Genomic DNA, 14,867 nt, shown 5'->3' with positions numbered 1-14,867 from the left:
GAGTGATTGCAATGTCACTTTCACCACTTAGGATAGCAAATATTCAAGTGAACGCTGACCTATGGGTAGTGAATGTTGAATTTACCTTTTCTAGATATTGATGGACAGTATGCAATGACGCGAGCTCAGAGGGTACGAGCTGCTATGTTCCCTGAGACATTAGATGAGGGCATGCAGATCCCGTCTACACAGTTTGATGCTGCTCATCCCACTAATGTCCAGCGTTTGGCTGAACCATCACAGATGCTGAAACATGCAGTTGTAAATTTGATTAACTATCAAGATGATGCAGAACTTGCCACACGTGCAATCCCTGAACTGACAAAACTGCTAAATGATGAGGACCAGGTAAGTAATGACATGGGCAGCCATTTAATCTGCTTTGATGGAAACTCTCAAGGAGGTAGTCTCAAAATGTCTATCCAGTAACAGTATTTGAAAACTAATGATATCTCTTAATTCCTGTACATTATAGGTGGTGGTGAATAAGGCTGCAGTTATGGTTCATCAGCTTTCTAAAAAGGAAGCTTCCAGACACGCCATCATGCGTTCTCCTCAGATGGTGTCTGCTATTGTACGTACCATGCAGAATACAAATGATGTAGAAACAGCTCGCTGTACTGCTGGGACCTTGCACAATCTTTCTCATCATCGTGAGGGCTTGCTGGCCATCTTTAAGTCTGGGGGCATTCCTGCCCTTGTGAAGATGCTTGGGTAAGAAAACATGGTCAGAGTGCTCAAAACTAAGATAGAGAAGAGTGCAATCACAACATTTCTGATGAGGCTTTTTTCTTCTTCCCAGTTCACCAGTGGATTCTGTATTGTTTTATGCCATTACAACTCTCCACAACCTTTTATTGCATCAAGAAGGAGCTAAAATGGCAGTGCGTTTAGCTGGTGGGCTGCAGAAAATGGTTGCCTTGCTCAACAAAACAAATGTTAAATTCTTGGCTATTACAACAGACTGCCTTCAGATTTTAGCTTACGGCAATCAAGAAAGCAAGGTAAAAAAATTGTTCTGAATGTGGTTTTCATGGAGCATTGGAGACCCCCAGTGTCATGTCTTTCTGTGGACTCTTACAAATTGTATGTCTCACCCTTTGTATGTATCCTAGAAAAGGTGGACATCTCTATTCCTTTAAATATGTGAGTGTGTATATGTAAAGCACTGTGCTAGGTGATAGGGATATAGCAGGCATGCTTCTCTTAGAGCTTTCATTCTTGGGTGGGAGATAGATTGTGAAATAATAGCCGAATTACTATTTAATTCATATGTTAGGAGTAAGTAGAGGGGCTGTGAGAGCACATAAGTGAACCAGACCCTGTTTTGAGGGTCCAGGGAGACCTCTTGGAGGAAGTGACAGTTGAGTTCAGCTCTCAAGGGTGAGTCAGGATTGACTAGGTGAAGGTCAGGGAGAGTAAGTGGCATCTTTGAAAGTCCTACTGAGGGAAGAATATGGCGAGTTTTGGAGATTCAAAAAGTACAGAGTAGGGAAGAAGAAAGGTATGAGGTGGGACTGTTGAGCTAGGCAGGGCAGATCCTACAGGGTTTTGTAAAACATGTTAAAAGAGCAATGGGAAAGCAATCAAATAATTTTTAGCGGAGGCATGAAGTGATTTAAAATTAGAGTAGAGTTGGGAGGTAGAGGCATGCAAGGAAGTGAAGGGCAAGAATGAGTGATTATTTTGTGGTATCCCTCTTTAAGGTGGATATGATTAGGAAAAGTGAAGAGCCAAATCATTTAGGGGTTTTGAGTGCCCATTCTGGTTTAAATTTTCAACAGATCAGCTTTGATATAACTTTCATATCTGGGCATTACTCTTGCATACCAACGTGGTTTCTTTTTCTTTTTTTTTTCTTTTGCTATGATCAATGTGGAAAGAAGAAAATTGGGCCAGAGTTGATATATTTTTGGTAGGACTGGGATGCCTATATTTGAGTGGAATGCTATAGGAGGAGGTGTTAAATAGGGCCCCATTTTGGGGGTCTGGGTCATGGGGTTCAGGAATACATTTAAGCCAGTAACAAGCTTGCTGAAATTTTTATATAATAAAATGGGTCAGTAATATAACGTGACATTTCTCAGGCGTTTTCAGGATTCCATGACTAACAATATATATACTTGTTGTTCTAGTTAATCATTCTGGCTAGTGGTGGACCTCAAGCTTTAGTAAATATAATGAGGACCTACACTTATGAGAAACTACTGTGGACCACAAGCAGAGTATTGAAGGTGCTGTCTGTCTGCTCTAGTAATAAGCCGGCTATTGTAGAAGCTGGTGAGTATATGTGTCTACTTTGAGTTCTTGTGTGTACAGCATCTGCAGTTCTAATTTGATTACCTTTCTTAGGAAAAGGGTAATAGAACTTGACCTTAACAGGCTGAAAGTAGATGGTCCTATTCAGTTTTCACCCAAGATCACATTCAGACAAAGTATGTTATGCTTGACACCTGCGTTGATGCTATGTAAGCCTGATTTAGGCAGAATTATTATTACCCATCGAAAATGACAGGTGATACTTGGCTTGATAAAATTTGTTTTTAATTTTGGTTTTGGGCAAACCCAAGATTTGCTTTGCTAACAGACTTGTGAATACATAGGTGAAATTATGTTGCAGTAAATTTTATTAAAGTACGGTTGTATGTAGCAAAGTGATTCCCTTGATTTGTTAGTGAATGCTCATGAGCAGTATTTTGCACTGGTATTCTCTGTTCTTAGTGAACAAATGGTCTAAAATGTAAAATGGTTTTTTCTTTTTCCTGTAAGTATTTTTAATGAAGTAACTTGTATATGGTAGTTTATATTGTGTGCGTGTTGGTAGCAGAGCGAAGGAATAGATGATCCACATGAGGGCCTCTTGTTTTTCTGTCATGAAGATACAGTTACTTTTCAACTACCCAGCATCCTTTCTCCGTTCTATAACCCACCTGAGAGCATCTACCTGGACTCTCAAACCAAGCTTCAAATCAAACTGGAAGAGGAAAAAGATATAGGCATTTAACAGAATATTCAGAGTAAAGTGTAGGGTTGGTAACACCTATTTTTTCACTTGTCAAGAGTAATTTTACTTGAGAATCTATGGGAGTGAAGGGGATTATCATTGCCCAAGACAGCTGCTGGCAGTGGGACAATAGGCATGGGGACAGACAAGTGTGGCTGGGTTCATATAGTACAAGGGGATGTAAATTCTGCCAGCTATTCCAGAAATATCTGAAGTGCTTGTGAAAAATACAGTTTTAGACTTATTTAATCAGAATCCCTAGACTGTTGAAGTTACAAAGGTCAGTAGGTAGCTGGAGATGTGTGGGATTGGAGGCCTAGGAATCCTCATTTTAAGAAGTTCCTCAGGTTATTCTTATGTTCTTCTGAAAGTATTTAGCACCTGTGTTTCAAGTGCTGTAATAAGCATATGGTATACACTGGATAACAACACTTGTATGCTCCCTGTATTTATTCTTACAGTCTGGTGAGGGTGAAAGAAATATTCAGAAAGATGAGGTGATTACAAATTGGAATGAGTGTTATGAGAGAAACAAACAGTAAATAGTGATACAGAATTAATGGAGAGGGGAGGGGCTTCCCTGAGAAGGGGATGGTAAATGGGATTGCAGGATGAGAAGGCACCTGTTTAGTATCTATATGGGAAGTGGGGATTAAGCACTTTCCAGGCAGAGAAAAGAAACATGAGCTATGTCCTTGAAGATAGGAAAGAGATTGTTGAGTTCTAGGTGCTGAAGAGAAAGTCTGTGTACTTAGTGAGTAATGGGATGAATAGCCTAGGATGAGGTTGATGAACTAGGTAGGGCCATATCATGCAGGACTTCCTAGGCCCCTGAAAGATGTTTATTCATGCTTTATTACAGCTTTGGAACCATAGATGTAGAATATTTAGGTCAGTTTGGAATGCTAGGTAGGATCCAAATTCTGAAGGAATCCTTAAGATTATGCTAAATAATTTGACCTTTATCTTATAGACAATGAGAAGCTATTGATGATTGTTGAGCAATGGCATAACATCCCAGTGGGGTGTTTGGAATATTAATACCCACATTGCACATTGTATGACAGTTTGACCAAAGGCAAGCAGACCAGGCCACTGAGATGTGTTACAGGCTTCCAGGAATGAAATAGTTTGGTATTAAAAATAATACAGCAAAGGATGAATGTTTGAGACTTCTGAAAGAATTTGTAGAATGTAATAATGTAGAGGGTAAAGGTGCAACCAAAAGTTGTTCGTGGTGGGGAGAATATTGGTACCATGAAGATAAATGGAACTACCAGCATGGATTGTTTAATTTTTGGAACAAGATAATTTAAGAAGCTGATAACATGCAAAGTGAGTAAAGGGTCAGTAGGTAACTGGAAACGTATGGTATTGGAATTCAGGGGAAGACTAGTCTAGAGGTTGGGGAGTTGCCCTCTTAGTGTTTAGGGGTAGGGGCTGCAGGGAAGTGAGGTGGGAGGGGTGCCTCAAAGTCATCTGCATGGGATTTGTACCTTAGACCTGCTGAATCAGAACGTGTGTTTTTAGAAGTCTCTACTGACTATTCTGATGGGCATCTGGAGTTAAGATCCACTCTCTTAGAGTTAATAGTCATAGTAGAGGAAGAGAATGAGAATGAAATCTGTGAGGGAGATAAGGTAGAGGCGAATCTAGCCATTTAACAAATACTGAGTATCAGCCTTGTGCAGGTCACTCTATTAGTAGCTGGAGCTACTATGAGGAAAGAACCAGATAGGGATGATCTTTGTCTTGTATGGGAGATAGACTTAATTATAGTTGTGGTAAGTGCTATGACGGAACAGTACAGGGTGCCATGAGAATTATAGCAAGTAGATCTAACCTAATTGGGGAAATAAAACAGACTTGAAAAATGAACAAGGAGACAAGGGAAGGTATCTCTCGTGGCATTCAGAAGTGATCTCAGTAGGAGAGAGATGGCTGAAGTTAAGCCAGTAGACGGGGAATTGAGCTTCCATTTAGACTTCTCTGCCAGTGTAAATGTCCTTTATTAGGGTCCTAAATGATGGAGGGTTGTGAACTTTTGGAGCACATGTTTTGGAGTCAGTACCTTTTATACAGTCCTTGACAGTAAGCGTTCCAGTGCCTTCTTGTTGGATTGTTTTTACTACCCCAGGAGTTCACATAGCTCCTTCAAGTCTTTGCTCAGTTGTCACCTTCACACTGAGATGACCAAATTATCCTACATAAAATTGTAGCCCCCTCCCTTACCTTTTGTTATTTTTTTCTGTAGCACTTAACACCATCTGACATATCATATAGTTTTAGTTTATTAATTGTATATTTGTTTATTGTCTGCCTCCAATTAGATCATGAGCTCTATAAGGGTAGGGGTATTAGAATATTTTGGTCACTGGTATAGCTCCAACTCAAAACAGGGCCTGATATTGAATAAATATTTTTTAAATGATTGAATGGATGAAAGCAAATAAGTAATAGGAATATTACCTACAGGGGGACAGTGGAGTTGAAGGCTTTTTCTGCATAGAGAAGGAACAACAGATATTTGACAGAAGTTGTCACTAGTTGAGGTGAAATGGAAAAGAAAGGGAAACTGATCAGTATCCTAGAAAATGAAAGGAAATGAAGGACTTAGATGGAGGCAGTAAGCCTTAGCAATAAAGAGGGACACCCTCTAAGACTAGAAAAGACACCTAGAGCTTATAGGAATTGATAGCTAATGGCCATTGCCTTAGATCTTTTTTAATTTTCTAGGTGGAATGCAAGCTTTAGGACTTCACCTGACAGATCCAAGTCAGCGTCTTGTTCAGAACTGTCTTTGGACTCTTAGGAATCTTTCAGATGCTGCAACTAAACAGGTAAATTCTTATCACCAGGTGCCTTGGTGATAAGAGTCAAGAAGAATATGTACTGAGCATCTGTTTTTATCTCCATAGGAAGGGATGGAAGGTCTTCTTGGGACCCTTGTTCAGCTTCTGGGCTCAGATGATATAAATGTGGTGACCTGTGCAGCTGGAATTCTTTCTAATCTCACTTGCAATAATTATAAGAACAAGATGATGGTGTGCCAAGTGGGTGGTATAGAGGCTCTTGTGCGTACTGTCCTCCGTGCTGGTGACAGGGAGGACATCACTGAGCCTGCCATCTGTGCTCTTCGTCATCTGACCAGCCGACACCAGGAAGCAGAGATGGCTCAGAATGCTGTTCGCCTTCACTATGGACTACCAGTTGTGGTTAAACTCCTACATCCACCATCCCACTGGCCTCTGATAAAGGTAAATTTTCAATCAAAGTAGAAGGTTGTAGAATTAAAAATAACCACCTCTAACTATTAAATGGCGATCTAGGCATAAGGGATTGATAAGTAGGAATTGTATTTCTTAGTGAATAGGAAGTATGGCTGGGATTCCAAAGTGTTTGTCTAGTCAGTTCTACTTTGAAGTGATACCAGTAGATTCAATGTGGTTGGAATTTTAGGCTAAGAAAATGATTTTGTTGAGTTGTATGCCAGTCCTTTATTCTTCTTTCTTATCTACAGGCGACTGTTGGATTGATTCGAAATCTTGCCCTTTGTCCAGCGAATCATGCACCGTTGCGTGAGCAGGGTGCCATTCCACGACTAGTTCAGTTGCTGGTTCGTGCACATCAGGACACCCAGCGCCGTACATCTATGGGTGGAACCCAGCAGCAGTTTGTGGTAGATAAATCTTAGTAGTGACACCTGGCTTATATTTAAAAGGAATGCATAAATCCATAGGATCCTGAAGTTATTTGGTCATTGGCTCCCTCCATTCTCCTTCCTGCCTGAAGGGCTGCTTGCTAATGGCTAAAAAAACTAGCATGTTTCTGTGGCTGCAGAAAAGATAAGGAATAATGTAGCCCCTAGAGACATTTCCTTTGACATGTTTGCATCATCAGTCTTACAAAGCGAGTTTGGGTTGCGATTTACTGCTGTGGGATTAGGCACTTCATACAATGTTCTCATTTAACCTGTAGAAAGACTCACCTCTTTAGGAAGTAGCAGAGCCATAATTTGAATCTAGAGTCCATCTGATTTCAGAGCCTCTTATCCCCACTACAATATAAGTTTTACCCATAAATATTTCAGTTACGCTTTACTGTCTCTTCCAGGAGTGGTTTAAACTATTTTTATGGACCTGAGAATCCCAACAAATTTCAAGAATAAGTACCTGCATTTCTGGAATCTTTACCCATAATCTCAGCCTAAGGCTTTGATGTCAAGTTTGTAGTCTTAAAATTAACTTCATTACAACTATCTAAACACATTTCTGAGTCCTCCAAATTTAAGACTCAGACCTTCAAAGAGTTCTCTCTTAGTTAATTAGGTTACTTTAGAAAACAAAGATGGACCCTACTAGAACAGGTTTTGGGAATCCCTTATTGCTAGTTGTTATGCATGTGTACTCATGAGGGTTTCAGCTTTCTCCCCTCATTACTTTTGGTATTGGCCCATGTCTATGAGATGGCTTAATAGAATGCAAAGAGTACCTTTTATTTTAAATCTCTTCTCTAAGACGAAAGGAGTTTTTGTGTCCTTATAAAAATCAAGTTGTTTATAAATGTTGCTAAAAGGGGGCCAGCCCAGTGGCCTAGTGGTTGGGTTTGCATGCTCCGCTTCAGCGGCCCAGGGTTCCTGGGTTCGGATCCTGGGCACAGATCTACGTACCACTCATCAAGCCATGCTGTGGTGTCATCCCACGTACAAAAATAGAGGAAGACTGGCACAGATGAGCAAAAAGAGGAAGATTGGCAACAGATGTTAGCTCAGGGCCAGTCTTCCTCGCCAAAAAAAAAAAAGTTGCTAAAAGTAGTAGAATCATAACCTTTTTTAAAACTCAGAAATGGGGAAAGCAGATAGTTATTTATTTTTTGCAAAAGCTCACTTCCTTTTCTCATACAGGCTCTCAGTTGAATAGTCTTGGAGGGGTGAGGAGTGGATTTTCTCCTAGCAGTTCAGTAGAGTTTTAGCAGTTGGTGATAAAACTTTAAGTTTTCACTGCATATATATAGATGTATAGAATAGGGGGAACATATGAAAGAAAAACATTGACGTGGTCTAAGCATTACTTTCCCATCTTTGTGTATCTTTTCTTTATATATCCCTTTTCCCCAGCTTGGTTGGTGCCCTCACTGTAAGAAAGTTGTCTGTGGGATTTAGAGGTATATCGAAGCTGTAATTCACTGTGCACAGCACTGTGTACGGGGGAGGGATGCTGCTTGGAATTAGTGCTGCCATGAAGCCCCCTTTCAGTGACATTCAACTTAATGGAATCTTCCTTCATTCCTGAACTAATTGCAAATTCTGGGGAATTTGGGTATATAATGTGAATAACTAGTCTAGTAATTGCTATTCAGAACAGAAAGCCTTTCAGGTTTGTAAACTTTACCAAGGGGAATGCCCTGTTTGTTAACCGTGTTTCTTTTGGTAGGAGGGGGTCCGCATGGAAGAAATAGTGGAAGGTTGTACCGGAGCCCTTCACATCCTAGCTCGGGATGTTCACAACCGAATTGTAATCAGAGGACTAAATACCATTCCATTGTTTGTGCAGGTACGTTGGTTTTAAGTGAGGTGTTAGATTTTATGTGTCCATAATATTTCAGGATTTTAATGACAAGCAGAATTTCAGAAAATTAGGGGCCAAAATAGGTGCACCAACATTTAATTTTTCATCTACTATCACCATTTATAAAATGACAATACTGCCCATGCCCCCACCAAAGTACAAAAAATAGAATCTCAATGTGTAGTGTCCTTTAAGTTGAATACATTTAATTTTATGAAACTTCCTTTCAATTTTCTTGGGCAGTAGGAGAAACACTGGGAGTAGAGCCTTAAAAAAGAGGGTGCAGACTTTACTTTTCAGGGTGCTCAGTTTTGGAGGGGGGAGTGCTGGTCTGAGCTGCCAGAGCACAGGCTTCCAACCACCTCTGGGTTTTCCAAATCTTAGCTCGACTAAAACTGTCTGAAGAAAGGGTTTATAGCTAAAAATATTCCACAACACCAGTGCTCCAGAGCATTAAAAACCCTGGAACATAAATTTTAGAGAATATGATTTTAATACAAGTAGTGCGAATGCTGCTTACACTCTGAAGTGGGAATGTTTGCATCACAGTGGGGTGCTTGCCATGTTTTGACTTCAGATTTAATTAGGTTTTATTTCTGTGTGTTTTCTCCTTAGCTACTTTATTCTCCCATTGAAAATATCCAAAGAGTAGCTGCAGGGGTCCTCTGTGAACTTGCTCAGGACAAAGAGGCCGCAGAAGCTATTGAAGCTGAGGGAGCCACAGCTCCTCTGACAGAATTACTTCATTCTAGGAATGAAGGTGTGGGTAAGTAGAAAAGGAACCAGAGCCTTTAGCTTGGTGTTTATAGCGAAGCCTCAGCTTTTCCTCAAGGGCCATTTTTTCCCCATCCTCTCCCAGCAACATATGCAGCTGCTGTTTTATTCCGAATGTCTGAGGACAAGCCACAGGATTATAAGAAACGGCTTTCAGTTGAGCTGACCAGTTCCCTCTTCAGAACGGAGCCAATGGCTTGGAATGAGGTAGGCATTGTGAGCACATTTATCTGGTAGTTTGCTAGAACAGGTAAGGCAGTGGTTTCCCCTCAAAAGAGGTTCCTTTGCACTATGTCCTTGGTTTGAATGTTCATCCTTCATGCTGTCTTAGCAACTGCTGTGAGGAAGAACTATAGCTTTAAACAGCCTGTTGAGAACAAACAAGTTATGTTGCTTAACATTAGAATTTATAAGGGAGATAGAGGAAAAAGTTACTGGGTTTAACAATATTTTTCAATAGGGTGTAAGGAAAGAGGCAATGTAGGTGGAGGTCAATTTACCGATACTTTTCTTTTTAAAAAATGCTCAGTTTTTCATCTGCTTTTCTGGTTGAACTTCTATGCATTTGTCTTCAGTATTTGTCCTCAGTACAGAGTTGTTCAGTGAAACATTTGAACCACCCTGAAAGTTTATTCAATTACGGGGCATACATACAGTGCATTATATTTGTTGAATGAGTGGAAAGTGATCCTATATATTGTTAGGTGGGAAAATAAAAAGCAGATTGCCAAAGAGTGAGGAATGTGTTAGTTGGATTTTTAATAGGCAATCTTAACATGTTCTAACTTGAGCTCTGAACTTTCCTACCCACCCCCTTCCGCAAACCTGTTCCTTTCATAGTCTTCTCCATCTCACTTAATGGCAAGTTCGTCCTTCTAGCTGCTCAGGCTAAAAATCTTCTTTCCTATAACATACCTGTTTGTAGCATCTCCTGTTTGGGCTAGACATTTTGCCTGTTTTGTTTACAGTTGTATCTCTAGCACCTAGAACGGTACTCTGGCACATAGTAAGCACTTTATGTATATTTGCTGAAAGAATAAAGTAGTGACTACTTTTAATACTGTGTTCAATGAGAAAACATGTTTCTCTATCAGTGGTTAATCTTTGAGGGGTGGAGTTTGAAGTACTTCTGTATTGTATACTAATGTATTTTGAAGTAATTCTGTATTTTCTAAGTATTTCTACGGTCTTTGAGTTTTTTGTTCCTTTCGTAATCTGAAAATAAAGTATACTCTGTAATATTTTGAAAACATGCTTAAGTTGAGAATTTTCATTTTTCTTTACATTGTACCTGTTTATCTAGACTGCTGATCTTGGACTTGATATCGGTGCCCAGGGAGAACCCCTTGGATATCGCCAGGATGGTATGTTTCTCATATTTGTCGATTAATTCCAGGTCAAGCTACAGTTCCAAAGCCTTATCAAAAGAGCTGGTTTGCTCATCTGGGAAACCACTGTTGGCAGGAATGTAGTGGCAGCAATTAAAGGCAATTCTTAAATTCAGAGTCAGCAACAGTATCTTTAATGGAACATAGGGAATTCTGAGCCACACACCGAGTAAGCAACAGGATCACACCAACAAAGATGTGTCACTAGTGCCAGGCCTCTGTAGTGCAGGATGTTAGAAGTTGCCTGGCTTTTTATTCCCCTGTTTTTGGTCAGAAAATCCATAATACCTGTGTCTACACCCCACCCAGGAAGTGAGAGTATGGGAAGCTTCTGTCCCCAAGCTCAGATCTTGGGTATTTATGTAGTTGCATTATCAGGGTTTTCTGAAAAATCTAATTCAGATTTGGGTAACAGAGATATGGAGCATGGGGTAAACCACTAACAGTTATAACTATTCATGTTAAATTTATAACCTTAACTGGTTTTTCCTAATTATTAAACCACTAAAGCTCATAAGGTTCTTCTTGACAGATAGATAAATCTCACCCCTTAAGATAAAACATGAAAAGGTTTAATTGGATACAGTATCTTGAGTTTTCTCACTACTTTTGTGGGTGTCACCTGGACTTTTCAACAGATAGATTACATCTGCCAGACTTCCTTGTTATTGCCTTCATCTCCTACCCATGACTTCTCGATGCCTAGGTGGTCATACACAGTAGATTGCTGCTGCTCCTCCTCAGGAAACTTATGCCTCTGCCTGGGTAAATGCAAATGTTCAGGGGTAAACTGCTGATCTGCCTATGGTGGAAACAGACTTTGTCTGTTGTGGCCTTATGGGTAGCCTGGCACTGGATAATTACTTGGCTAAAGAAAGGTAGATGTTGAAGAGGCAAGAAAGCAGTGCTTTCTAATGAGTACACTGCCTTTGGATGCCCCTAACCTCAGTGTTAACTTTTATGTCTTTCTCCGCTTTCTCTCGCCTTTGACCATTTTGTCACCACCCCGACTCTTCTAGATCCCAGCTATCGTTCTTTTCACTCTGGTGGATACGGCCAGGATGCTTTGGGTATGGACCCCATGATGGAGCATGAGATGGGTGGCCACCACCCTGGTGCTGACTATCCAGTTGATGGGCTGCCAGATCTGGGGCATGCCCAGGACCTCATGGATGGGCTGCCTCCAGGTGACAGCAATCAGCTGGCCTGGTTTGATACTGACCTGTAAATCATCCTTTAGGTAAGAAGTTAAAAAAGCCAGTTTGGGTAAAATACTTTTACTCTGCCTACAGAACTTCAGAAAGACTTGGTTGGTAGGGTGGGAGTGGTTTAGGCCTATTTGTAAATCTGCCACAAAAACAGATACATACTTTGGAAGGAGATGTCTTGGAACATTTGAATGTTCTCAGATTTCTGGTTGTTACGTGGTCATGTGTGGAAGTTATTAACTTTAATGTTTTTTGCCACAGCTTTTGCAACTTAATACTCAAATGAGTAACATTTGCTGTTTTAAACATTAATAGCAGCCTTTCTCTCTTTATACAGCTGTATTGTCTGAACTTGCATTGTGATTGGCCTGTAGAGTTGCTGAGAGGGCTCGAGGGGTGGGCTGGTATCTCAGAAAGTGCCTGACACACTAACCAAGCTGAGTTTCCTATGGGAACAATTGAAGTAAACTTTTTGTTCTGGTCCTTTTTGGTCGAGGAGTAACAATACAAATGGATTTTGGGAGTGACTCAAGAAGTGAAGAATGCACAAGAATGGATCACAAGATGGAATTTATCAAACTCTAGCCTTGCTTGTTAATTTTTTTTTAATATCTGTAATGGTACTGACTTTGCTTGCTTTGAAGTAGCTCTTTAATTTTTTTGCAGTAACTGTTAGTTTTTAAGTCTCTTGTAGTGTTAAGTTATAGTGAATACTGCTACAGCAATTTCTAATTTTTAAGAACTGAGTAATGGTGTAGAACACTAATTCATAATCACTCTAATTGTAATCTGAATAAAGTGTAACATTGTGTAGCCTTTTTGTATAAAATAGACAAATAGAAATGGTCCAATTAGTTTCCTTTTTAATATGCTTAAAATAAGCAGGTGGATCTATTTCATGTTTTTGATCAAAAACTTTATTTGGGATATGTATGGGTAGGGTAAATCAGTAAGAGGTGTTATTTGGAACCTTGTTTTGGACAGTTTACCAGTTGCCTTTTATCCCAAAGTTGTTGTAACCTGCTGTGATACGATGCTTCAAGAGAAAATGCGGTTATAAAAATGGTTCAGAATTAAACTTTTAATTCATTCGATTGTGTCACCTTTTTTTCCTTGTTATTAATTAAATGGTTTGTGAGGGTAGTAAGCTTATTCAACTCAACTTCATCCTGAGGAAAACACATAGAGAAATAATTTAAGTTGTAATGATAGAGAGAGCTTTACCTCCAGATGGGATTGTCTGCCAACTTTCTTTAGCACTTGGCTCTGGGTTAAATTGCACCAAAAAGTGTTTCATTCAGCCTTGACATTGTGATTGATTCTGAGCTTGTGTAAGAGGGGAGATTCCACCATCTTCAGCTCAAGGACACAGGCTTTAGAGCCTGTGGCCAAGACTCCTGCTTGGCCTCTTGCTGTGGTCATGTGTATAATTTTGCCCAGGTGACAAAAGGCCACCTCAGTTCAAAGGCATCTAGTCTTTGGGCTACAGAGACCAAAACTGAAGGCCAAATAGGCATCCCCCCACCCCAAATGCCATCAGATGGTTTCATTCCATTAAGGTGATAATGAAGAAGTAACTACCTGGATTTGGACTTCAAGCAGTGTGACTCATTTGGAGAGGGGAATTCTTTCAACTCCACTTTGAACTGATAATTAAGATGGTTTAAGTGTCAGTGTTTATCTGCACATAATCAGAGAGAACCAGACTTCTTTCACACCGTCTGCCAGGTGATCCTGTGATCCTGGTGGTAGGTCTGACAAGCTTAGTTCATCCTTTAGGGCAGAGTTAGTAGACCTGTTAAGACTTGTGTTTTGGTATTTAAAAACAGTAAAAGAAGTGTTCTGTGCTTAGGGAGAGCTGATTCTGATTTACTGTGTATTTTTATTTTATTAAGATCATAATTACTAGATAAATACATATTCACTTCCTTTTTGTTGAATATCAGCTTCATCTGGGAAAGATCTTTTGTGAAAGCCTGAAATTCTTCACTGTGGTCTAAAATGTAATTGGGATTGGAGAGGAAACCTGTGCCCACCTGCCGAGGTAGTAGGTCTCAGGTTCTGCCGCCAGTGCAGGACAGACAGAACCAAGCCAGTAGTGCAAGAAGCTTAACATAAGCAACACAGCAGGGTGTTTCATTTAAAGAAAAGAACTTTTAAAACCAGAAAACATTTTCAGAGCTTTGCCTAAAATCAGTTTTGAAGTTCCATTTAAAAACTTAATATGAAAGTTAATCTGATTCAACAAGGTGGTTCTGCATTGTACTTAAAAAGTACAAAGGGCCAAGAATAACCAAGACATTTGTGAAGAATGAGAGTGGAAGACTTGCCTGCCAGCTGTCAGGGCCTGACTAGAGGTAGTTAACACTGTTACTGGCATAGGGATGGAAACAGATGAAGATGTAGACACGGACATTACTTTAGAGGTAGCACTGGAGGTCAGTGTGAAACTGAGGGACTTTTTAGTAAAGGTGAGGAACAATTGACCAGCTATTTGGATAAAACTGAAATTAATGCAGAAAAAAGTCCATGACCAACAAAAATCAAAATTTTAAATTAATGATTTTTCTTTTGCCTCAAGCTCTAGTATGGCTTGCTGTAGGGCACTGTGTGACAGCCCACACTGGAAGCCCATGTGTCCAATGATCACTTTATTCATACAAGAGAATGGCCATACTGCAGTAAAAAGCTACAGCTTTACATAATTAATAGTATATCTCAAATATACTATCGAAAAAAAGCAAGTCACAAATGCATGCTGTAGGACTTCACTGATCCCAAAAAAGCGCAAACTATTTTAAAGAAATCATCCTTCGATGGTAAAACTAAGAAGCAAGGAGGTGATTAGATTATTACAAAAATCAGAATAGTGGTCACCTGGGAACAGAGGTGCATAGGACATTTGATCCCATTGCAGTCACCACCA

At 39.9% G+C, this 14,867-nt stretch overlaps 1 protein-coding gene across 3 annotated transcripts in view; it reads left to right on the top strand.

Moving 5' to 3' along the window:
• The window catches only part of CTNNB1 (catenin beta 1), a 37,482-nt gene extending 24,449 nt beyond the window's left edge, over positions 1-13,033 (top strand). Inside the window, exons 4-16 of one of the 3 annotated variants that reach the window (XM_046645753.1) lie at positions 95-348; positions 476-714; positions 803-1,004; positions 2,136-2,280; positions 5,741-5,844; positions 5,923-6,261; positions 6,525-6,683; positions 8,437-8,556; positions 9,187-9,337; positions 9,431-9,552; positions 10,649-10,709; positions 11,753-11,973; positions 12,438-13,033. In XM_046645753.1, the coding sequence (XP_046501709.1) occupies positions 95-348; positions 476-714; positions 803-1,004; positions 2,136-2,280; positions 5,741-5,844; positions 5,923-6,261; positions 6,525-6,683; positions 8,437-8,556; positions 9,187-9,337; positions 9,431-9,552; positions 10,649-10,709; positions 11,753-11,961 (2,105 nt within the window). In that variant the 3' untranslated portion in view covers positions 11,962-11,973; positions 12,438-13,033. Of the gene's footprint in view, positions 1-94; positions 349-475; positions 715-802; positions 1,005-2,135; positions 2,281-5,740; positions 5,845-5,922; positions 6,262-6,524; positions 6,684-8,436; positions 8,557-9,186; positions 9,338-9,430; positions 9,553-10,648; positions 10,710-11,752 lie in introns of all 3 variants that reach the window. The other 2 variants (XM_046645667.1, XM_046645581.1) reach the window with 2 other exon arrangements.
• The last annotated feature ends 1,834 nt before the right edge of the window (positions 13,034-14,867 follow it).

Source organism: Equus quagga, chromosome 1, assembly GCF_021613505.1.
Source record: "Equus quagga isolate Etosha38 chromosome 1, UCLA_HA_Equagga_1.0, whole genome shotgun sequence".
NCBI lineage: Eukaryota > Metazoa > Chordata > Mammalia > Perissodactyla > Equidae > Equus > Equus quagga.
This window is presented reverse-complemented; position numbering and strand designations above follow the sequence as displayed.